The 23,851-nt window shown below is 35.0% G+C and overlaps 5 protein-coding genes across 5 annotated transcripts; 3 read left to right on the top strand and 2 right to left on the bottom strand.

Moving 5' to 3' along the window:
• Positions 1 to 4,008: 4,008 nt before the first annotated feature.
• On the top strand, positions 4,009 to 5,206 carry PADG_01186 (uncharacterized protein; the record flags this gene model as incomplete). Its single annotated transcript, XM_010757859.1, has 2 exons — positions 4,009 to 4,211; positions 4,312 to 5,206. The coding sequence occupies 2 exons, from the start codon at positions 4,009 to 4,011 to the stop codon at positions 5,204 to 5,206; spliced, it is 1,098 nt and encodes a 365-aa protein (XP_010756161.1).
• A 944-nt stretch (positions 5,207 to 6,150) lies between these two features.
• PADG_01185 (uncharacterized protein) lies at positions 6,151 to 7,447 on the bottom strand (the record flags this gene model as incomplete). Its single annotated transcript, XM_010758337.1, has 4 exons — positions 6,151 to 6,304; positions 6,406 to 6,531; positions 6,648 to 7,163; positions 7,308 to 7,447. 4 exons carry the CDS (start codon positions 7,445 to 7,447, stop codon positions 6,151 to 6,153), a joined length of 936 nt encoding a protein of 311 aa, XP_010756639.1.
• Positions 7,448 to 15,329: 7,882 nt separating this feature from the next.
• PADG_01184 (GTPase-activating protein RGD2) lies at positions 15,330 to 18,269 on the top strand (the record flags this gene model as incomplete). Its single annotated transcript, XM_010758336.1, has 5 exons — positions 15,330 to 15,557; positions 15,655 to 16,819; positions 16,908 to 17,003; positions 17,063 to 17,248; positions 17,311 to 18,269. The coding sequence occupies 5 exons, from the start codon at positions 15,330 to 15,332 to the stop codon at positions 18,267 to 18,269; spliced, it is 2,634 nt and encodes an 877-aa protein (XP_010756638.1).
• A 1,082-nt stretch (positions 18,270 to 19,351) lies between these two features.
• On the bottom strand, positions 19,352 to 21,235 carry PADG_01183 (uncharacterized protein; the record flags this gene model as incomplete). Its single annotated transcript, XM_010757858.1, has 11 exons — positions 19,352 to 19,412; positions 19,497 to 19,916; positions 20,058 to 20,195; positions 20,258 to 20,295; positions 20,373 to 20,395; positions 20,462 to 20,596; positions 20,663 to 20,681; positions 20,760 to 20,782; positions 20,858 to 20,951; positions 21,024 to 21,059; positions 21,191 to 21,235. 11 exons carry the CDS (start codon positions 21,233 to 21,235, stop codon positions 19,352 to 19,354), a joined length of 1,032 nt encoding a protein of 343 aa, XP_010756160.1.
• Positions 21,236 to 21,731: 496 nt separating this feature from the next.
• On the top strand, positions 21,732 to 23,702 carry PADG_01182 (uncharacterized protein; the record flags this gene model as incomplete). Its single annotated transcript, XM_010757857.1, has 7 exons — positions 21,732 to 21,915; positions 22,100 to 22,278; positions 22,359 to 22,693; positions 22,799 to 22,924; positions 23,004 to 23,346; positions 23,368 to 23,505; positions 23,610 to 23,702. 7 exons carry the CDS (start codon positions 21,732 to 21,734, stop codon positions 23,700 to 23,702), a joined length of 1,398 nt encoding a protein of 465 aa, XP_010756159.1.
• Positions 23,703 to 23,851: the final 149 nt, after the last annotated feature.

Below are 23,851 nucleotides of genomic sequence, written 5' to 3'. Positions count from 1 at the left end.
ATTTTCATATATGTAATATAGTTTTCTCTAATTGAAAAGTAATCAGTATGACAATCAGCTTATATTTCATTCAGAAGAGTTAGTTTTCAAATATCAGTTTTTTTATTTATATAATGTTTGAGATTATTCAGCTTAACTAATTATTATATTTAATAAATATTTATTAGTCTAATCTATAAGATTAATAAATTTACTATTTACTATAATATATTCTATTTCTCTATCAAATTATTTATTTATCAGTTAAGTTTTTTTCTTTATTTTTTTCTTTTATTTTATTCTACTTTAATTTTATTTAAGATGTTTTTTATATAATTTATAAGATTAATATTTTTTTAATATATCTGATCTAAGTTCTTTGTTATTATTTTAATAAATTATCTCTTTGATATAAACCTCTCTGATATTATATTTATTTTAATCAGAGTCAATATATCTTAGTTTGACTTTCATTAATTATTAAATTTTCTAATAGCTTTTTGTTAGGCTCAGCGCCCGACCGAGCCCGACCGAGGCCCGGTGCCCGGTTAGACTCGACGTCGGATTAAGCTCGGCGCCCGATTAGGCCAAATATTCTCACGTGATCAAACGACCATGCGGGTGGTTATAACCCTGGCAGGCCCCAGCACCTCTTTCACCCCATCAAGCTTAGTATTTCGTTATATAGCAGTTAGCAACGCAGAGAGTTTCCTTCCTATGCAGCTCGCATTCGCTCCCTAACACTTTTGATATAATAATTTTTTCTAAGATTCAAAATAAAAAGTAAATAAAGACTTTTAAAGGGTTTTTATTTAAAAATCTACTTTAAAAAGAAAAAAAATAACTAATTTTAATATTATATCACAGCTTTAATCTAGATATAGATAAATAGATGTTTAATTATTAGCTAAATATACTATATCAATAAAATACTAAGATAATTTCTAAAAAATAAGTTTGAATAAAATTTAGTTTATATAGCTTTTAGTATTTTACTTCTTTCTTTAATATTTTAATCTTAATATTTTATTTTATTTTTTAGTATAATTATTATATTATTGCTATATAGTTTCTATAAAATAATTACAAAATAATTGCTATTTCAATACTTGAACAGAGTCTGTTCTATCTGATAAATAGAGTTTATTTATCTGATGACTGAAGTTTACTTTATTTAGTAGATAAAATCTATCTCATCAATAAACTTATAAAGTCAAATAATCTAAATAAAGTTTATTCTATACTATCATAATAACTAATATTATAAGAGAGTAGAAATATAAATACTGTAAATATTATAAAAAAATAGTAATAAATAAAAATATAGATATAGAATTAATTAATAACTAATTATTAAATCTTTTGAAGAAATTTAAAAATTTAAAATATTTATGTATATGAATAAATAGTAATAGATTTTATCTCTAATCTTTATAAAATAAAATATTAATAATATAATATATTTTTTATTTTTCAAAAAATATTAATTTTAAATGCTAATTTTTTAAAAATACTGATTTTAAAATACTGATTCTAAAATACTGAATCTTAAAATATTAATTCTTTATAAAATGTTTTAATAAGCAATAGTATGAGATCAAATAGCTAAGAAGTACAACTTTTTTCTATAATATAAGTATATATTAAATTAATTAAATGAATAAATATATTAATTATCTCTAAAATTCTAATAAATAAATATAATTACAAGAGCACAAGTAGTAATATCTGTATTCTAAGTCATATTAAAAGAAGAATTGAATTTGAAAAAAAAAATTTAAAAATTAATAAATTAAGTTAGCATAATTTTTTATATATTAATTGTACTGCTGCGCAACTTATATCTCATGTGAGTACATCATATCAAAATGATAAAAATATTAAAATGATAAAAATCTTGTAATTTCATTATCTTTATTATCTTTATCAATTTATAACTCATCATAATATCAAATAAGAATAAAAATATTAAAGACTGTATTTAAAAAGATATTACTTATCATCAAAAAAACTTAAATTTCAAAATACTGTCTCTGTTATGAGAATTTAAGATTTCTTATCAATGTCTCTAAGTGTGTATTAATGAAAGAAATTTGAATACTGCAAAGATTTCAGTTAACAAGAGATTAAATAAGAGTCAGAAGAATGTGATTAAATAATAAATCAAACTGCTTGATGAAAAGAATTATTTTCTCAAAGCTGAACATATTAAGAATTTCACAAATTCAATACTCAGATGTTAGCATATAGATTCTACTATCTTTCTTCTTAAAGTTAGCAAGATATAAACTTATAAATTCACTGAATATCTATTTATATATAAAAAAATAAAACAGAAGTCAATGAATTCAAAAAGAGTGGCAGTTGAAGATATTGAATATATTAATACATGATTTGAATGTCTCTAAATTCTATTTAAGTTTATATAATATAGAGATCTTCATAAAATAATTCTATATGAATTTTTATTGCATGCTACTCATTTACTACAACTTTTAAATAGTCTATCATTTCAGCAATATAAGCATTATTATTTAAAAGCAGTTAACTATACTGCATATCAAGATCTTATTAAGTATAAAAAATAGCAGTTTCTATAATATCTCTTAGCTATGTAAAAGTAGATATTTAAATCTGATACAATAGCTGCAAAAAATAAGTTCAATGTGGCATATATTCATAGAATTCTAACTGAGTTCTTAATACTCTTAAGCAGTAAATCTCATGACCTCTTCTACTGTAGATTTATAAAAATGAGAATAATTCAGATCATATATTTATCTCTTTCACTCAGCTATTCTCATTAAAGATAATTTAAAAGCTAAAACATTATATTAATATTGCAAAAAATATCATACAAAGTATTAAAAATACTTTTGATTTAAAATCATTTATTTTGACATATTGTTTGAACAAGATATTCAAAGTAAGTCTAATTCATATAAAACTTAATGAGCAACAAATCACTAAATTAAAGAACTTTCTCAATATCAGTAAATGCTATAAAGCTAAAATAATCTGTCATCAAATTCAAGTAGAGAAAGTCCTCACTATTAAAAATGCCAATAGAAAAATCAAGTAGTGTAAGAATAATATAGCTGAAAAGAGGAAAATAAAAAATAATAAAAACTTGAAGTTGATTCTATGAAAATTAATAATAACTTACTTATATTATAAACAAAAGTAGAATTAAATCAATTTAAAGATGACACACATACTGAGAATGATGTAGATAATCTTTTTATTATAGATTAGCTACTGATTGTTGATATAGAGTGCAATAATGAGAATATAATTCAAGATTTTTATCATTTTAGTGTTTTTATCATTTTGGTGTGGTACACCCACATGAGGTGTGGGTTGCGCAGCGGCACAATTGATGATTAAGTGAGATTCTGGCAGAATTAAGGTTTCATGGCATTATATGGCGCCTTGACAGGAAGAAACTTTTGAAAGGGCGGTTGTTAGGCTGTTGCTATTTCCCTTTTCGGACGATGCCGGTTTCCGTAGCCCCAAGTAGCCAATACGCTGTCATAGCCAGCGCCATCACACACTGGCGTCATAAATGAAATGGCATAGCGCAGAAGAAGAATATTTTTCATTGAACAGATCTATAAGGTTTCCTTCACTATTCCATCTTCCCACAGGGTTTTTAATGGAGGCTTTTGCCAATTATCTATATTTTGTATGCTGCTTAGCACATATTTCTGTTTCAATCATTCATTTGCATCTACATAATATTGCTCCCTTTCCATACGCGAAGCTCTTTCCTCTTTCACGCTAGTCCCATTTGGGACATATAGCCTCATTTAGGCCTAGCTTCCATATTTCTACAATTGTGTCAGACAAAATTCTTGCAGGAGCTCTCATTATCAAATAGAATATAATCATCAATTCCACTCTTACGCACTCACAAAGCTTTTTCAGTATGTTGATTGAGTCTGAGTCTTAACAATTTAAACCTACTATGCCAGGTAGTTATTGCCGCTTTTGGCGCGGAGGCACGTTGAGAGCTGCGACTCTGTCAAGATGCGGCATCCTGCACACATAGTCTCAATGGCACCGATACGGACTCCGGCAGTCAGAAGCATTGCGACCAGCCGCAGACCACCATTTGGAAATGCCCAGCGACGATGGGCCCGTGTCCGTGACGTGCGGCTGCTTACCACTCACCAGGATCCAAACCGAGTTCTTGACAAATACAAAGACAAGCTTGACCGTAAAGCCAAAGAGTAAGTACGCATATCAAATTCCCCAATTAATGTTGATCACCCTCACGAAGCTCCCTCCCAGTTCCACAAACAAGTGCTCACCATTAATTTAATGCCACAGAGAGGGATATTCTTCGATTTCCGCCCTCCGACATGCCTATCAAGATAATATCAAAAACCTCAGAACAAGAGCTGACTTCAATATACCACCAATCCCAGGTGCTTTACCGACTGCCAATGGCGGTTCAGCGGCCCGTTCCCTAGTGACTTCCCAGTCACCAAAACCTCCTACCAACCCCCCTACTCCAAGAAGCCAAATGCCCGGAATAAAACCTTTGTCCTCCTACATCGACATTCCCAAGATCCTCACACTCCCTGCCAAGGAAATCGAGACCGTCTGGCGCCTCCGACATGCGGCTAACCCCCAGTCTGTTTGTGCTACCATCTCGCTTGACACATACAAGCGTATGGTCGGCATTGCCCGACAAAACCCGCAATTTGTTCTACCCCTACCCAGGAAAGCGGCCGGCAGCTGGCCGGATGATGTGAAAGGTGGGGCTGCTTCGGGCCCTGTCCGATCCGCAGGTACAGGGGCAGATATTCATTTCCTGCAATGGGCATTCCATCCTCCCGCCGGCGCTATTACCTCAACTCCCAATGTCGCAAACACTGTTACTACCACCACACTAAACACACACACATCTACTGTACTCTTCACGCATCTGGCATCTTACAAATTACACGGAGCATATTCACAACCACATACGATCATAACACACTATCTGGACCTCGCAGAGACGAAAGGACTGGTTCTAATGAGTGGCGCAGTAGTATCGGATCGGGGTGTGGCTATGGATGAGGCGAAGTTATTGGTAATGTGGTTGCAATGGTTTTATGATTGGGGAGTTGATGGAGCACAGGCTGGGAAAAGAGCAGAGCTCGTGAGAATGTTCAACCAGGGTGATGTTAACGGATTTAAACTGGAGGATTTGATGGACGAGGTCGAGAGGGTGTAAGTGTCTTGTGAGCAGTAATAAGCGTTCTTATATCCGGTTGTGTAGGCGTAGATGTTTCCACGTCATCTTGGCCTTCAGGTTGGAAACAATTAATATACCAGGGAGGGAGCTTTAAGTAAGCAGATAAATAGAAGTGTGAGAATAAATTGGAAACTCGGTTTTCTAAGAGAACGCGTTTTTGCACTGGTTTGGAGAATAAAACCTACAGCAGCGAGCTGTGGGACTTAAAAGACGTCATACCCACCCACCCTTGTGGATCCTAAAACAGAAACAGTTCTGTGACCAGTTGATACACCCATCGCACGGACTCCGCTCGACACCTAATCACACTGGCGTTGAGTATTTGAATATGAAGAGTAGATGAGAGGCCAGACTTCTGGGATTAATAATAGCATTGCATTTCATTGTAGCTTTAGCCTGTGGGGATGTGTAAGAGTGCCACAGGGGGAAGTTTTTGAAGGGTATCTTGGACATACATCATCTAAATAGCTTGATGCAACAGCGAAAAATGGAGAGAATTAAACCCACAGGAAAGGAATAGGGGCAGGCATCAAGAAGATCATAAAATCACACTTCAAGAAAAAGAAGACGAAGAAAAAGAACAAGGAAAGTACATGTCTGCAGGGTCTGGCTAAATTACTGGGAAAATGAAAGCAACTTAGGAAGATAAGAACGCGGGAGGGTGGAGGAGAGTGGTAATGTATGATGTCCCATCTGATCTCAGCTGGATAGTTTCGCGATATCTTTCCGCGTATGGTGGCTGATTCCACCTTGTGCTGTGCTCCAGGTGGATGTCTGTTCCCGGAAACGGAAATAACAGCAACTTGCCCTCAGTTACCCTCAGCTCCCCTCAACCATCAGCTGATTTCCGTTCCTTTCTTTCACTCGCCCCAACACCTTGGTATGTAGAAGTAAAGAGATGGAAAGCAGTAACTAAAGGCAAGTCAATCGTCGATAACGTAATCCATCACAAACGAGTAAATGTGATCAAAGTAGCCAGATTCAGCAACGGTATCATTGTGGTGACCATTTGGGAACATGCGCCAAACCTTGGTGCTGGCTTTGCAAATCGAAAAGAGCTGGGCCATATGGTCCGGGCTAAAGAACGAGGGTTTCATGTGAGTATATATCAACTGGCAGAGTTAAGTCCCTAGGCACCTAGGCAGATATAATTTTGCGGGCGCTAAATTTAAACGTACGGGACAATTTCATCCTTTAGTCCACTTAAAAACAGAATCGGGACCTTTGTGATTTTGGGCAGAACATCCTCGCTAGCCCAGTATTGGTGGCAAAGGCGAGTGACGTACTTCGCAGCTGGGAAAACACTAGAGAGGAGAATTACAGTTAATAATGCATTAGACAACAGGCAACCAATGTTCATAGATTGAGGTGGTTGCATCTTGTCCTTTGGAGCAGCACGGAAGGGCCCAGTTTTTCGCACCTCGGAATCATCTTTTTCACACTTAAGAATGTGTTTTCTAGAATCAATCCAGCAACATCTCCTTGATGTTGGTTCTTCGCAGTTAAATCAATCGCCACTGCACCGCCGATGCTCTGTCCGTAGATGAGAACCTTTGTGCCGCTTGTTTCGGCTCGCTGCCGGATATAATCTAAGCCGGTTTGGGCATCAATCTTCAGACCCTGTTCATCTGGAGTGCCAGTTGACAGGCCATAGCCGCGATATTCGAGCATCAAAATATTACAGTTGAGGGACTGTCCCAGAGCCTGAGAGATGGGGAGACGGTGGCCTATATTTCCGGCATTGCCATGGAACATGAGTATTGTGAATTTCGGCCTGGAAGGGCGCTTGTTGGAAGGGCGAATAAAGAGTGCTGCAAGAGATTCGCCATCAGGGGTTGGAATTCGAAGATCCTCATAGTCCTTCATTCCAAAATCTGAGGGATTGAGGACTTCAGTGCGCGAACCAAGGGGAACATTGCGGGGGTAGATTATATCACTTCTCAGACCAGCAGCAATCAGCAAAGACGTGAAGCAAACTCCAAAAACACCGAGAAAAATATACAAAGGCGGAAGCCCCGGGGTTGTCGTTGCGGGGTGGGAGGGCAAGCATGGGGTTAAAACAGGAAATTTAGTTGCTTACTTCTGCTTGAAATAGAGGATGCCACTAGCTAGAATGGCCAGGCCGGATGACGCCAGAACAGGAAGTCTGAAAAACTGCACTACATTGCCAGCCATTGAAGTAAAATTCCAGGAGGAAAGCGGCAAAGGGGAGTCTGTCATATTTTTTCTCACTCTGAGTCTGGGAACAAAAGTTGTAAAACTTTTTTCAGGTGGTAAGTTGAGCAGGAATTGGTAGGAAATGAGGCAGCAGCCAGGCAGGCGTGGGGAAGAGTGTGATAAGTTGTCTAGGTGCCTTGTGTGAGTATTTAGATAAAGTAGGGTCCACAAGCCTAAAATAGAGATAGGGGAAGTTAAGCTATCAAATACACTGCAGTCTGCAAGTGCTCTGCAATAATAGTCAATTTTTTCAAATATCAGAAGAAACAAACGTAGCAACAATTGCAAGGGTAACATAATTAACCATCAACATGATTCATCACTTAAATAAACTTAACCTTATTTTGCAGTCTACTCAAGCTCACATATTAATGTTACTACTCTTCTTTTATTTATTATTAATATATATTTAGTTAATGACTATGATATATATTTCATCTAAAAGATTAAAATTTACAGATAAGCTGAAAATGACAGTTTTCACCACTGATTTAGACCTTCTTCTAACTGTCTAATCTCAATCATTCATATGAATCTATTCCTATAGCCGCGATGCTTCTCTTCATAAATGGTCATAAATTACTTCATTTTCACAGCTTTCAATCACTCACCTACTGCTCTTCTTTCAGTATTTTTTTTTAAAGAGAGAAATAGAGAAAGATTCACTTTGTCAGTTTTAACTTTTCTCTCAAGTTCATATTATTCTCTCTGCTTTTAGACTCTGTCACTTTTATCATATAGTCTATGATTTTCTTTTCTTCTCTTCTTCACAGCACTATCTGATCAGTTCTATTCATGAAAGTATCTAAGTCTTTCATTACTTGATTCTCTCTTTCTCTACTATTAGCTCTTCCTAAGCTGCTTTTATCATAATATCTTTATTTGATCAAATCTGATAAATAAAGCAAAAGTAAATCAAATATCAGATTTACTATAGATATTCTCTCTATACTGCATGCTATTCTTTCAGACAATGAGAATAAAAGTGGCTCTATCAGTAATAATAAAGATAATGATGCCAGTCAATCTATCTCTAAATACTATTTAACTTTAGTAGAAAGTTATGATATTACTCAACTTTAACAAAAATAATATATTTTTAATACTTAAAAAAAATTAATTAGATTTATAATTTTTAAGATAATCAATAATTTATTTAACTTTTCAACTATATTATAAACTTATTAGTATTATTAATTAGATATTATTAACTTATTAAAACTAATATAAAATAATAATAAAATTAAATTTTTAAATTAAAGAAAATAATTTATTTTTTATATATATTTTTTAAATGATAATATAATATTTATTATGGTAAGAGTAATTAATATTATTTAAATATTAGATATAAAAACTCACTTAAAATATTTTATTCTTAAATAGAAAATAATATTAAAACTTAGTAAAAATATAATTATTTAAATAAAATGTATAAGTATTTATACGCTTTCTTCTTAAATTATTAAATTAAAAACATTATTAATCTCTTGTAAATTAATATTTATATTATTATAGAGAAAAAGTAAATATAATAAATTAATTATTAAAAATAGTTAACAACTAATACATATAGAAATAGAAAGAAAATCATTAAAGAAAAAAGAAAAAATATAAATCTTATAGAGAATTAAGTTTTTTTTATTTATATAAAAAATAAAAACTTAATATAAGAATTAATATTTTTATAATAGAAATTATATAGATAAAAGAATATATAAATAGAAATTATATAGACAAAAAATTTTACAAATAAAAATTTATATAAATATAGTTTATATAAATAAAGATAAAAATATTATTTTAATATTATTATTTAATAAATATATTAATAGCAACTACTTTTTTTATATATAAATTAAAAATCTTTTTTATAATTTAATTATTTTTTCAAAATATCTTTTTTAAAACTTAGATAATTTTTGAAATTTTAATTTAAGAATATTTTTATTTAAAAGCTTTTATTGAAATTGATCAATTTCTTTATTTTTATACTATTCAAACAAGATTTAAAGAATAGATTATTAAAAATATACTTTTTTTAAAAAAGTAAATATTTATTAATAATTTTTATTATAAATTTACAATACTTGATCTAAAAAATATAAAATTAAAAAAATAAAAAATTGATTAGATTAAAATAATTTTAATAGTTTTAAAAAACTTTTATTAAATTATTATTGAAAAAATATATATCTAAGCTCTTTAAAAACTTTATTAATTTTAATTTTCTTCTCATCACATTAAGTACTTTCTTATATTATTATTATTAAATTTTATCTAGATATAGCAAAAAAAATATTTATAAAAAGTAAAGAGTATATAGTCTAAGATCTCTGTATCTAATCTTTATAAACTATAGACTAAAGATTAAAATTGACTACATATAGTCAAGAATAGAAATAAGTTAGAACTAAATACATACTTATAGAATATTTTATAGAATTAAACTTTAATTATATTAAATTTATTATTTTTATTTTATTTTATTTTATTATTTATTTTATTTAAGTTGAAAAAAAACTAGATTGAAATTGAAATTATATATATATCTTTTGTTAAAAAATTATTAAATACTATATTATTCTGAAATAAAACTTTATAAATATATAAATTAATTGCTATTTATTAGTTAGACTAGTAAAATAATTAAATTTTAGTTTAATTAAATAGATATTATAGTTTTTGACTAAATATATTTTAAATAATAATGATAATAATTTACAGACTAGGTAGACTCTATTCATTAGATAGAATAGATTTTATTTAAATATTAATATAGTAATTATCTCACAATTATCTCATAGAAACTATATAGTAATAGCATAGTAACTATGCTAGAGAAAGAAGTAAGATGCTAAGATTAAGATAGTAAAAAAAAAGATAAGATACTAAAATCAATATAAATTAAGTTTTATTTGAACTTATTTTTTAGAAAATTATCTTAATATTTTATTAATATAATTTATAGAGCTGGTAATCAAATATCTATTTATTTATATTTAGATTGAAGTTATCATAGTTGTAATACTTATTATATTTTATTTATACTTAGTTTATTTATTTTATTATTCTAATAAAGATTTTAAATTAAATTAATAATTTTTAACTATTTAAAATAATTAATAAAAATATTTTTTTTACTTTAATCAATCTTTTAAATGGATATATAAAATTTAATAATTATTATAATTTAAATAAAGTTATAATAATAAAAAGATAAAGCTTTAATTTATTTATTTAATTAAATAGTTATAATAAATATACTAAATTAAGAATTATAATATAAAAATAAATAAATAGTTTAATATATTTATATATATAGTTGAAAATTAAAATAAATTATATTATTAAATTATATATTATTATTTTAAAATAAAATTTTATAACTGTATAAGTTAATTACTATTTATTGATTAGATTAGTAAAATAGTTAAATTCTAATTTAACTAGATATATATTATAGATATTAACTAAAAATATATCTTAGTTAAATAATAATAATAATAATAATAATATATAGTTTATTTTTTATTTCAATTTTCTTATTTGAGTTATTATATATATGAGAAAGCTAATTAAAAATTAAACTATAGTTTTAATTACTTACTTCTTCATCTTGAGCTAGCTATGAAAGAATCATTGCTTATATATTTGAATTTAGATTCAAGTAGATATAGTAGAGCTAAATGATCAGATCTTTAATAGTAGTTTAATCAACATATAATTTAACTTTAATTAAGAGAAGTTAAATGATAAATTTTAAAGTCTGATTAGTAAACTTTTTAAAATCCAGTATTATGACATAGTTATTAGTAATATAAAATAAGATTAATTCATTCTAACCTAAATTATATTTAATTACTCTTATTAATTTACTTTGTTATAGTGTAGTTACTGATAATATGAGATAAGATTAATCTACTTTAATCTCAATCATATTCAATTATTTAAATTAATTTGCTTTAATTCTCAACTATCTATATATATTTAATTACTTATCTTATTTCTACATTCTAATTCTCAGTTTAGTATTTTTGTTACAGTTATCTAGTTAGATGGATAAATTAATCTTTTATTTTATCATCATTATGTCTTTAAATTGAGCTATAATATAATATTAAAGTTTTCTTTCTCAAAAAACTCTGAAGATTGAGTAGTAGATCTATATATCTATATTTATATGAGCTCCTTAGTAGCTACAACTATGTTGAATACTCAAATTTATATTTATTTATTTCTTTTTTACTGTTTTTCTCATTATCATAAAAGCTTCTCTTGCTGCTTTTTATCAGAAATTTAAAAGCACTATTCAAAAGTTTTATAATCAACAGTTTTATAGAGTTCTGAATAACTTTTGATCTTAATTTCATCTGAAGTCTCTACTGCTAAATCTTGAATAAATCTCTAATAGTCTATATTACTAAGTTAAATATATTCTCTAGGACATCAAAGCTAAGACTATATATCAGCCTATAACTATCTAGTTTAGTAATTAAATCTTCTTTAAATTTACAAAAAATTTTTATATATTGTTTTAGCAGTTAGCTTCTAGCTTTTTATTTTATTTATTTTTACTATACACTTCTCAGCAGCATACTTTAATCACTCTATTTTAATTGTTCTATTTACTTCAATTGCTTTACTTACTTTTAATCACTCTACTTATTATAATTATAAAAATTTAAATTATATTCAACTTGATACTCTTAAATCCAATGATCATGAGCTGAAAATTATTAATTCTATTTATATTCTTTTAAGCTCTATTATTATCAAACTGTTAAATGAATTCTAGTTTCTAATCAAAGATTTAATAATAATAACTTAGATATTAATAAAATATAAAAAAATATATAGAAGTATCTGATAAATAATAGTTAAAATGATCAATCTACTAATAAACTTGATGAATTTTATTTTACTCTTATTTTGTAACTAGTATAACTGCTTGAGAGTAAGTACTTTTTTTAAACTGAGGGGTAATATTATAGTACTATTATTGATAATATAAGATAAAATTAATCTGTTTTGATTTTCAATTATCTATATATATTAAACTATTTATCTTATTTTTATATTCAAAATTCTTAGTTTTATATTCTCATTACAGTTATCTAGTAGATAGATAAATTTAGCTTTTATATTATTATCATTATATCTTTAGATTGAGTTATAATATTAATCATATTTAGTTGCTCTTATTAATTTACTTCACTCTAAAGATTGATTTATTCTAATTCTCAATTATATTTAATTATTTAGATTAATCTACTTTAATTTTTAATTACTTATATATATTTAGCTCTTTATATTATTTTTATATTTTAATTCTCAGTTTATATTCTCATTACAGCTATTTAGTTTGATAGATAAATTGAAGTTTTTATGTTTTTATCATCATATCTTTAATTGAGCTATAATATTCAATAGTGATAATTTTAAATAAAACTAATATTAAAATTGAGAGTTATTTAAAGCTATCTGCAAAAACTGATATTTAGTCTATAAAGATTAATACTCAGTTTATAACTATTAATTTTAATTACAAAGTTTCTGAATAGTACTTTTAAATTTTTGATAAAAAGCTGTAAAAAAGCTTTTATAATTAAGATAAAAATAATAAAATTTAATAAAAAATAATAAAATTTAATTAAGATTTTAAGTACTTGTCATAGTTATAATTATTAAAAAGCTTAATTAAAAATAAATATAAATATAAATATAAAGTCTGCTTAATTAATTTCTAAAGCTTATGAGAAAGAGAAGTTTAGTATTATATTATAACTCAACTAGATATATAATGATAATAAGACAAAAGCTCAATTTATCTATATATCTATACAGTTATGATGAGAATACTAAACTGAGAATTAGAATATATAAATAAATAAGTAGTGAAATATATATAAGATGATTGAAAATTAAAATAAATCAATTTTCAGAGTAAAATAAATTAATAAGAGCAGTTAAATATTATTAAGATCAAAATAAATTAATTTTATTTTATATTATTAGTTATTATACTATAATAGTTTATAAAGATTGATATTTAGTCTAAAATTATTAATTTTAATTAAAGAGCTTTTAAATAATATTTTTAAATTTCTAATAAAAAGAAATAAAAAAAGTATTTATGATAAAAATAAAAATAATAATAAAAATTAAAAATTAACTAAACTTTTTTTAAGTATTTAATATAATTATAACTACTAAAAACCTTAATTAAATATAGATAAAGATATAAATATAGATATAAATATGTATATAAAATTTATTTACTTAATTCTCAAAGCTTATAAGAAAAATAATATTTAATATTATATTATGATTTAAATTAAAATTATAATAATATAAAAATAAAAGCTTTAATTTATCTATTTAACTAGATAATTATGATGAGAATACTAAAATTAAAAATTAAAATATAAGAATAAATGAGCAACTGAATATGAGTAAATAATTAAAAATTAAAGTAAATTAAATCTAAGTAACTTTATATTAATAAAAACTGAATATTAAATCTAATAATACTATTTAAAGCTTCAAATTTAATACTTTAAATATTATAATTATATCTAAGTTAAATATAAAAATATTAAAATTTTTAGATTTAATTTAAAATTTAAAAAATTATAATTTCTAAGTAAAAAATTTTACTAAAGAATATATATAACTTTAATAAGATTAACTTGTAATGAAACTTTGCACTCTACTAAAATTATTATTAATAGTAAATACTATAGTCAGATAAAGCTTCTACAGTTTGAAGATCAGAAATGAATAACTGTAATTAAATCAGTCAATGTATTAAAATGAGCTTTATACTTATATATTAATGCAATTAAGATAGAGAAGTAAAAGCAAAATAAATTTAAACATCAAGTTCAACATACAGAAGATCTAACTAGAAATGAAGCTCAGAATCTTAGTATTTCATCTGCTGCATTCAATGAATAAACAGTTATTCAACTTTGTAAGTCTCTATTATTTAAGTCTCACATCATGTTGATGAGCTTCACAACACTGCAGCAATTGTGACACTCTTAGGCATACAAGAATAAGATGTCCTCAACCTAGTGTAATTTAATTTAATTTAATTAAGTGTTGTGGTGTTGAAAATAATTTGATTCAAAATCTAGTCAGTTTGGGATATTTTGTGATCCGCTTACTTGGGTGATCTGCTCATTTGGGAATTACATTAGTTAACGTTAGTTATAGGAAGTGGCTGCATTAGTAAAAATGGTATATTTTTCATAGAGTCATTGGCTTCCGTACTCTCTTAACACCCTGAGATACCTTCTTTTTGGTGCGGTGTTACCAAGTTTGGGAAGTTTTAAGGATGCTACAGTAGTACCCCTCATGTGGGTGAGGCCGCAGATGCCACCAGAACATACCGTATTGAAAGGTATCGTACGGTATATAATGGCAGCCACCTACAGCCGCACCTTGGGCGCTGAGTCAGCCCGCACCCCCTGCACTCGAACTTCTTTGGTGAAGTGTCAGTTTCAGTTTATCTCAACTAGGTCTTTTTTCACTATCTCACTTTTTTCTACTTCACAGGTTATCATCGACATTTTGGTCCTCTTAGTCTCTTCTTCTCCGCCCCTTGAACCTTCGTTTTGTTTCAATTCTTCACTAATCTCTTACTTCTGCGAAGGTTAGGCCAGGTGTTCTCCTTCGCTTCTTCCTTTACGGCACGGCGTTTCCCAGGTCCATCTTAATACTGGCCATTTTCTGCATCTGCTCTGACTTAGAGCTTCATTAATTCCAATCCATCCAATCTACCCCTTTTTATGTCTAATTTCTCTTCTGCTGTCTGGATTTCGCATTGAACACTGTTTCATCTCCAATCTTACCTGACTCCATACGACCCTTATTCATCATGCCGGGGTTCGCAGACTCGTTCTGGACACCCGACTATGTAAGCGGGTTGGGTGTCCTGGTCTCCAAGTTGCAGCAGGGGATTGTGGAAAACCAGCAGATACTCACAATTGCAAGTATGCGGGCTGTTGCGGAGGAACAGTATAGCGCAAAGCTGGGTGAAATAGCTCCCGCAATTGACCGCATGGGCAATGGCTTTGCAAGAGACGATGGTGCGAGCGTCCGAAAGGTCAGATCCCAAATCTTTTTTTTTTTTTTTAATAAATATATAAACCGGTTTGTGAGATTCTCATTCCCAATACTCCATCATGTTCGCATGAATTTAGGCATACGAAGGAATCCGCAGCGAAATGATAGAAGCCACAAAAAACCACCAGAAGATAGCATCCAGTATTCGCGAACTTGTTATTAACCCATTTGGTCGCTGGGCCGACCAGCATGAACTTCGAATTCTCAAAAGCCAAGAAGAGCTCCAGATCAGGATCAAGGAGCATCATAAACAGACAGAGACTGTCAGGAAACTGAGGACCCAATACTTTAACAAATGTCGCCTGGTTGAAGATTTGGAGGAGGAGAACAAACTGGCTTTTCAGAGCCCGGAGAAGGAGGCCGCTGGGAGCCCCAATACACAACCACCCCCGCCAACTATTGTGCTCGAGAATGTGGCTGAGGAACTTGAACCAGTGGAGCTAGGCGATAAGATTTACCCTCCAGAGCAGCTGAAGCAACTATTGATCCAGATGTTGGGAACCATCAAACTCGGGGAGGTCAAGATTGCCATTTTAGGAACTTATCAAAATACATCCACCGGCGCAGACATTGTTGAGTTCATTCAGAAGCACATGGGTGCTTCAAGTATCAGCTACGCCGAAAGAATTGGGCAGGATTTGGTGGACAATGGCTTCTTGCGGCTTGTAGGGAACGTAGGCAATACTTTTGCCAACAGCTCGAGGATGAATTACCAGTGGCGCTCCAAAGCTTTCCAAGTTTCCGGTATTCCAGAGAAAAAGAAGTCGCTGTTACGAGTATCTACGCTTGGGGTAGGTGGTGATGAGGCCGCGGACTCCCCGACCGCTGCTGCAGTTGCTGATTTGTTCTCTCAATGGAACCCGCTTAACAACCCACATCCCAACGAAACTCCTGCAGAAAAGCTCCGACGTGAAGCCCGCGAAGCTGACGAGCGATACAAAGCTGCGGTGAAAAAATTAGATCGCCTACGATGTCAACTTGAGGAAGAAATGGTCGATTATCTGCGTTTCATGGAGCGTTGTGAGTTGGACCGCTTGAAGGCCATCAAGGCTGTTGTGTTGGATTTCTCTGGCGCGATAAGCAATGTTATTCCGTCCCTGCGCAACACTGTCGATAAGATGATGCTATTCCAGGAGACTATTCAGCCTCACGGAGATCTAAGATATTTGCTGGAGAATTATCGCACTGGTGCCTTCGTCCCCCGCGTTCAGCCATACGAAAATTACTATGGCACCGTTGATGGTATGGGCTCATTCCCCCCCCTCCCTTCTCTTGCTTTTCTTTGATGATATTTTTGAAGAGGGAAAGAATATTACTAATCCCAATGCAGAACAAACATTTGGCGTCGATCTCGAAGCCAGGGCTAGAGCTGATAGAAAACGCGTCCCTATCATTGTCACGTCTATTTTGACATACCTGGATGATCGTGAGGCTATTCCCCTACCGTCTCTGTGTTACTAGCTTCATAACTAACATTGAGGATAGACTATCCGGACCTCGAAGGTGATGAAGCAAGACGTGCCATCTGGCTGCACGAAGTTCCGCTCGCTGTTACGCATCATTTACGCAATGCTCTGAATAATGGGAAACCATTTACTCATGAAGTTTTAGAAAAATACGAAATGCCAGTTGTTGCGAGTGTTTTGAAATTATATCTTCTTGAACTTCCAGGTCCGGTGTTCTCCTGTTTTCTATGCATTCTTCCCAGATTCTAAACACTGATGAACAAATAGATTCCCTTGTTTCTTCCCAAGTCTACGAAATTGTGCGGACGGTGTACACTACGGCCAGTGAGGCTCCAGCGGAAGGCCGCATGAAAGTTCTTCAGAGCACACTTGGACAGCTCCGTTTGAACAACATCGCTACTCTCGACGCTATCATTACCCACTTTACCCGGCTTATCGACCTCACATCAGCAGACGAAGCCTACGTTACAGCCCTGGCTCAGAATCTAGCGCCATGCATTCTCCGCCCACGGCTCGAGAATAATCTTACCATGGATGAGCGCCACAGCTACCGCCTTCTCCGCGATCTATTCGACCACAAGGACGAAATCTTCGGCGAGCTCAAACGCCAATCAAGCACCCTTGGAAACTTGGGCCCTGGAGGTCCCAGACCCAGAGCTATCAGCACGGACGAAAGCAACCGACGTGTGAACATGGAAGCACGGCAGCGCGCTATAGTCGATCGTTCCCGCGCTACCAGCCCGGCACCCTCAAACCGGCACCGTCGTGATAGGTCAACCGGTGGCTCAGAATCAATGCGCTTCCCCATCAATGTCAGCAGTCCGTCATCCTCTGCGACGGAGCGTCGAACAACCCGCCATAGCCTCGAGGTACCAGACTCAGCCATTTCTTCGCCCCCGGCAGATAAGTCCAACAAACCCGTCTTACCCTCCACTTCTGCTACAATCCTGGACTCAATCGTCACCAATGGCAGCGGCAATCACACAGCAACCGACAGCGTCAGCTCCTCCACCACGTTATCCGAACCCGTGCCCACCGCCACTAATAGCGTTAGCAATAACACCGGCGGTATGGAAAAGAGCAATTCTCTCTCTCGATCCAGTGGACGGTATAGCCGCATTGCAGGGCTGAAGCGGGATAGCGTTGCGGAGATCGAGAAGAATGTACAATCCGAGTTCCCGAAACATACTGGAGTGACGCTTCAAGATGCGCCGATGGATGACTGACTTGAAGCATTTATGTGGGTGTCGATGTGCAGTTACGAACGATACGACAGGGGCAACCCTTTTTTATTTTTTTTTTCTCTTCCCCCCCCCCCCCCCCCCCCCATATTTGATTTTGGGGTCGTGGTGAGATTTGTCGTACATGAACATTTTCGAGCGAGTGGGAGGGCGGCAGGCGATGCGGGCGTTTGGTTATTAAATCTGCTCAGTGAACTATTTCCTTTCACGTTCTTCTCATATTTTACTATCCGATGACTTTTTATTCTGAGGGATGTAATCCAATTATGTACGCGCTATCACGGTACTTCTATTCGTTTATCCCCTAGGGTCACGAGTTTCTTTTCTTTTATACTACTTTCTTTTTGGTTTAGGTCCTGTTGCATTGTAATATCTTCTCTCGACATGCCATTTTCGACAATCCCACTGTCAACCTTAATGTTATTCCAGTGGTAGTCTTGGTGCTGCTTCCCTTTCTATACCCACCCCATTCCAGAGTTCTGTTCAAACTTTGGTGATTTTCCTTTTCCGTACTTGTATGTATAAATCAATTCTATCCGATTTTGATTAAGGAGTACCACGTCAAACTGTCCTGCAGCACAGTCGCCACTAAATGGGCCTCATTTAAGGTCCCGATAGCTTCCGGTTTTTGAACTGGTTCAGTGGTATTGATGAGAAATCCAGACCAATCGGTCAACGGTATTTACAAGGACAATTCACAGTGGCAATCAGCAATATGAACATAAAAGCGTAGCAGTTAAATCCTATCTCCTCATGCAAATAAATAAATGATTTCCTAATTAAACTTTCCATAACCATGCAACTCAATTTCCTGCTAGTCCGGCCTTTCACAATTGTTTCATAGAATGCATGAAAGGGAAAGGGGTTCGTTATCCAGCAGGATTGTCATTTCCATTTCCCCTTCCAATAATGCTGTCTTTCCTCTCAGGGTGCCCCGAAGTCGCCTTTGGTTGGCGGATGCATACGGAGCTTCCCCTTCATTTACTCTCTACAACATGGCCTGGACGACTTGATTCCACTTGTCCGTTATTGAAGAAATAATTGATGACAAACGGACGCGAAGCAATTCAAGAATCCGCCGTAGCGGTTGTTGAAGTCGATTTCGGTTTCTGTCCGTACACGACCACTCTGAGCGCCGCAAGACGAGGTATTTTAGTCCCCATCTTGACGAACGAAATGATAGAGTGAACCATTCACCAAATGTTTACTCACATAGGCCAATATGCATGAATCTTCGTATTGTGCAAATCCTTCCTCACATCCACAAGAAATGCCAGAACACGTTCCTTACTCCAGTCTAAACCACGGGTCATCAATGCCATACAAAGTCCTTCAATGCTACTCCCAATATTCGCTAGCGTCCACAAGCCCACAGTCTTCTTCTTGGGGTCTTTGGGCCAGCGGTTCGTTGGCCACTTGTAATTGAGGACAGTGACACCGATGTAGCCCGCTTTGATGGGCGTTTCGCGATGGCTCGGTGCGGCATTCAGGGGTCGCCCGGGGTTTATGCTGGCTTGTAATATGGGGTCGCTGGATTCTTTCAATGCTTGGCCTTCACAGAGGGTGCCGTCATCGGAGGCCATGGGAAAGATACAGTCGATTAGTTCAATACAACCACCCGGGTTAAGATATCTTTTGATTTTTTCTTTTTCCGTTCCCGGGACATGGTACGGATTGTGTTAGTCTATGAGCTCCGCAGCTTCTAGGGTTGGTTGGCTGGGCGGGCAATGAAAAGTAAAGCAAACAAGGCGTGAAAGAACAAGATAGACATACTGGTATGACTCTTCGGCAAGATGAGAGAAATTTGCGAAGCTGCCAACCATCATTCGACTGAAGATGTAATCGAAAGGTTGCGACCATGTCCACTCCTTTTCGAGGTCGTCTAGCTCAAACCTGCAATTCGTAGGAACGCTACGTTAGTGAAGGTTAGTTCGGCATTCATGCTGTCGCAGGGAATGTGTTCATCTACATACTAGAGTGGTTGGATAGGACTCAGGTCGACACCGATCACCTTGTAATTGTGACATCAGCGAAGGATTGCACGTTGCCTGAAGGGAAAATGGATGCTGCAAACGGAATTAACTGAACCTCTGCAGCTGGGTGAGCATCGGCTGCAAGGGGGTTCCAATGTTAACATGCAGATTGCAGACTCGAGAAGCAGATATCAAGTCAATGACAATGCAACTTGCCATAGCCGATTGCCCATATACCAGTACCAGTTCCCACGTCCAAGACACGGTGGGCACGGTCCGCTCCTGGAGCAAAGTGTATCTTGCCACCAAAGGTGATGAAGAAGTGGTGATGCTGCATATCTAGAAGCAGGTTCCACCATATCAGCTCAGGTTCAGGAAATAAGAATTCATCTGACGGGACCATACGTAGTCGGTCGCTCTCTTCCTGATGCAAGACGGACTGGTTTAGTGCTTTGCTGGCACTCCCATATGTAGAATTTGTGCAGAGAATCCAAGAGCTTACCTCGTCATTGGGCAAGATATACTCTAATAAGAAATTCCCATTTCAGTTTCATCCGATTATGGTATCAGCCAATGTAAGGGATTAATGGGGCAACTCACTCCCCTCGCTGAGGGAATGATATGTTCGTCCATTTTCAACTACGAAGTCCCGATCGCTTTCGGTCAATGAGATAACGGACAATTGGGTATCATTCTGGGAGCATGTTAATCATTTGTCTGATATCTGTAATTTCAGCCATGGGATATAAGCCATCGAATAGCTCACCACAGAGATTGCGGAGTCTTCATCAGAATCAGGTACCTGAGATAATGGTGTCCGTTAGATGATCGACACAGTAAAGATGCAAGTGTTAAAAGGTAAATATTTAGATAAATTTGGTTAACGAGTCGATCAAGATGGGCAACCAACGAAAGACTAGTCCTTTAACGTACCATCAAAGATGCTAGTTGGCCTGATGGTCTTTCATCATCCGCCATGCTGTCGTTTCAAACTTTCAAACAGCAACGACAGGACTTCTATGTTGTTGAGAGGATATTTAGATCGATATGCCGAGCAAGAGGGTGAGATAACAAACATCTATATAACAAAGAGGGGATGGGGATTTGGTGCTGCTTTTGCGATGGTTGGAGTAGCTATTGAACTAGCGGGATGGTCTCCATATTCCCCGGCGCCGTCTGTCCAAAAGCAAGTTCGTTGCAACGAGGACGCAACCTGATTGGACTTCAATCTTAATTTCTCTGAGGTATCGGTGTTTAGATAGTCCTCTGCAAACGGACATGGGGACGTAAAGCAGCAGCACTCGCGATTGCCGCCACTAAAGAAGAACTTTCAAAGTGGTTTTGAAATGCTATAAGATAGATCATTTTGATCTCTTGAAGCCGTCATCTTTAAATTGATCACTCGTGAGTCGAGTGGCAACGTCGGAAATTCGGAAATCCTGGCAAAATCCCTGTCTCCCTTGCAGCCACGCCCATGCTGCTGCTTCTCGTCTCAGCGCTCGTTATAGGGTACCTGATTGTCCAGCGAGTGGACAAGTGGCATCGGCTGCGGCATATCACAGGACCTCGATGGTGCGCATGGACTGATATTTGGATGCTGCGACGCTCATGGTCTGGATCCCTGTACGAAGATTTGGGCAAACTACACCAGGAGCATGGTACGTAGGAGATAATGCTACGGCCCATATTTGGGACAGACGTCTCCGCGTCAGTCTAACGGATCATTAAGGAGTGGTGATTCATTTGTTGGGGGAAGCTGCTCCCTAGCCGGGTTCAAATGTGTAACTGTCATGCATGTAGCGTGTTCTCTTGACTGATGTGGCCTCTGGGAGAACCGGATAGGCCCTAACTACGTTATCTGCGGTGATCCTAACGAGGTGCGGCGGATGTGGGGGGTCCGGTCAGAGTGGGATCGCTCACCATGGTACAAGGGTTTCCAGCTCGATCCGCCCAGAGACTACACACTGTCCATGCGGGATAATGCCTTGCATGCCACTCTGAGGTCCAAGCTTGCACCAGGCGTAAGAACCCCTGGGCTCCACCTCTCTCCCAAAATAAGACTCGGATGCTTAGCCTGCCTACTCTGGCAATTCAACCTTAGTACTCGGGCAAGGGAATAGAATCCCTGCATGAGTCCATAGACGCACAGATCGCAAAGTTCATCTGGCTCATTGAAAGCAAGTACCTCTCGACAGACACGAACCTACGGCCTGTGGACATTGCGCGAAAAGTGCAGTACCTGACACTGGATGTGATCTCAACCCTCGCATTTGGGCACACATTTGGGTTCCTGGATAAAGATGGAGATCTGTTCAACTACATCAAGACGACAGAGGAGTCCCTGCCAGTAATGCAGATGATAACACTGCTGCCGTGGCTGGTGAACGTGATACAGTCACGTCTGTTTAAGGCATTTATGCCCTCAGATACGGACGTGTGGGGTCTGCATCTCTTTCCCCAAACATCCCATATCGCATGCTGCTCTTGAATAGGTGAAAAAAAAGGGTTCGGCGGCTACCAAACAAAACATCGTTTTTGCAGCATTACCAAAGCAGTGGTGGCAGAGCGCTATGGCCCGCATAAAATCACCAAGCCAGACATGCTAGGCTCGTTCGTAGCTAATGGCCTCAGTCAAAAGGAGGCAGAAGCAGAGTCCCTGGTACAGATGTAAGAATCACCCATACACATACACATACATAGATTATAGATATGGATCCAACATGCATACCTAAACCCACACCACCAGCATCGCAGGCTCCGACACAACCGCCACAACCCTCCGCACCGGCATCCTCCTCCTCACCACCTCCTCAAAAGTCTACACAACCCTCCTCACTGAAATTGACACAGCCATCTCAGAAAACCACATCTCCAACCCAGTCACAGATGCTGAAGCCCATGCCCTCCCATACTTACAAGCATGCATCAAAGAATGCTTCTGGTTCTGGCCACTGATAACTGGGATCATGCTGCACATGTGTCCGTGGGAGGCTGATGTTTGTGGTGTGAGTATTCCTGCGGGGATGAATGTGGGGTGGGGTGCTTGGGCGGTGTTGAGGGATAAGGTGGTATTCGGGGGGGTTGCGGAGGTATTTTGGCCTGGGAGGTAGCTGGAGAGGGAATGTGAGGGGGATAGGGAGAGATTGATTGAGATGGAGAGGGCGGTGGAGCTCCTCTTTGGACAGGGGAAATGGGGATGCCTAGGGAAGCCAATATCGCTGTTGGAGATTAACAAGGTGTTTGTTGAGGTGTGTCATTTTATTCCTCTGCATTTATTATTATTATTATTAAATTTTTTTTTTTGTTGGTTTAATGATGAAGTGGGTATCTACTGATAACTGAGCATATGCAGCTGCTTCGTCGCTTCGACTTCGCCGTTCTCAACCCTGGTGCACTCGATGGAGACGTTCTGATACGGCGTCTCGATGCAGTCGGGGCTGTATGAGGATATCACGTCGTACAAAGACGCACAACGGTATACCGGACATGAACACGCAAAGCTCATAGTAGCAGATTGTCTATTGAGGATGGAATGTTATTGTTCAAGGCTAATTAATTGTGATAATGCGACATGACAGGAATAATGAATAGCCA

Source organism: Paracoccidioides brasiliensis (genome assembly GCF_000150735.1).
Source record: "Paracoccidioides brasiliensis Pb18 unplaced genomic scaffold supercont2.1, whole genome shotgun sequence".
In the NCBI taxonomy this organism is placed as follows: Eukaryota; Fungi; Ascomycota; class Eurotiomycetes; order Onygenales; family Ajellomycetaceae; genus Paracoccidioides; species Paracoccidioides brasiliensis.
The sequence above is the reverse complement of the archived record's forward strand: the minus strand, read 5'-3'. Positions and strand labels throughout refer to the sequence as shown.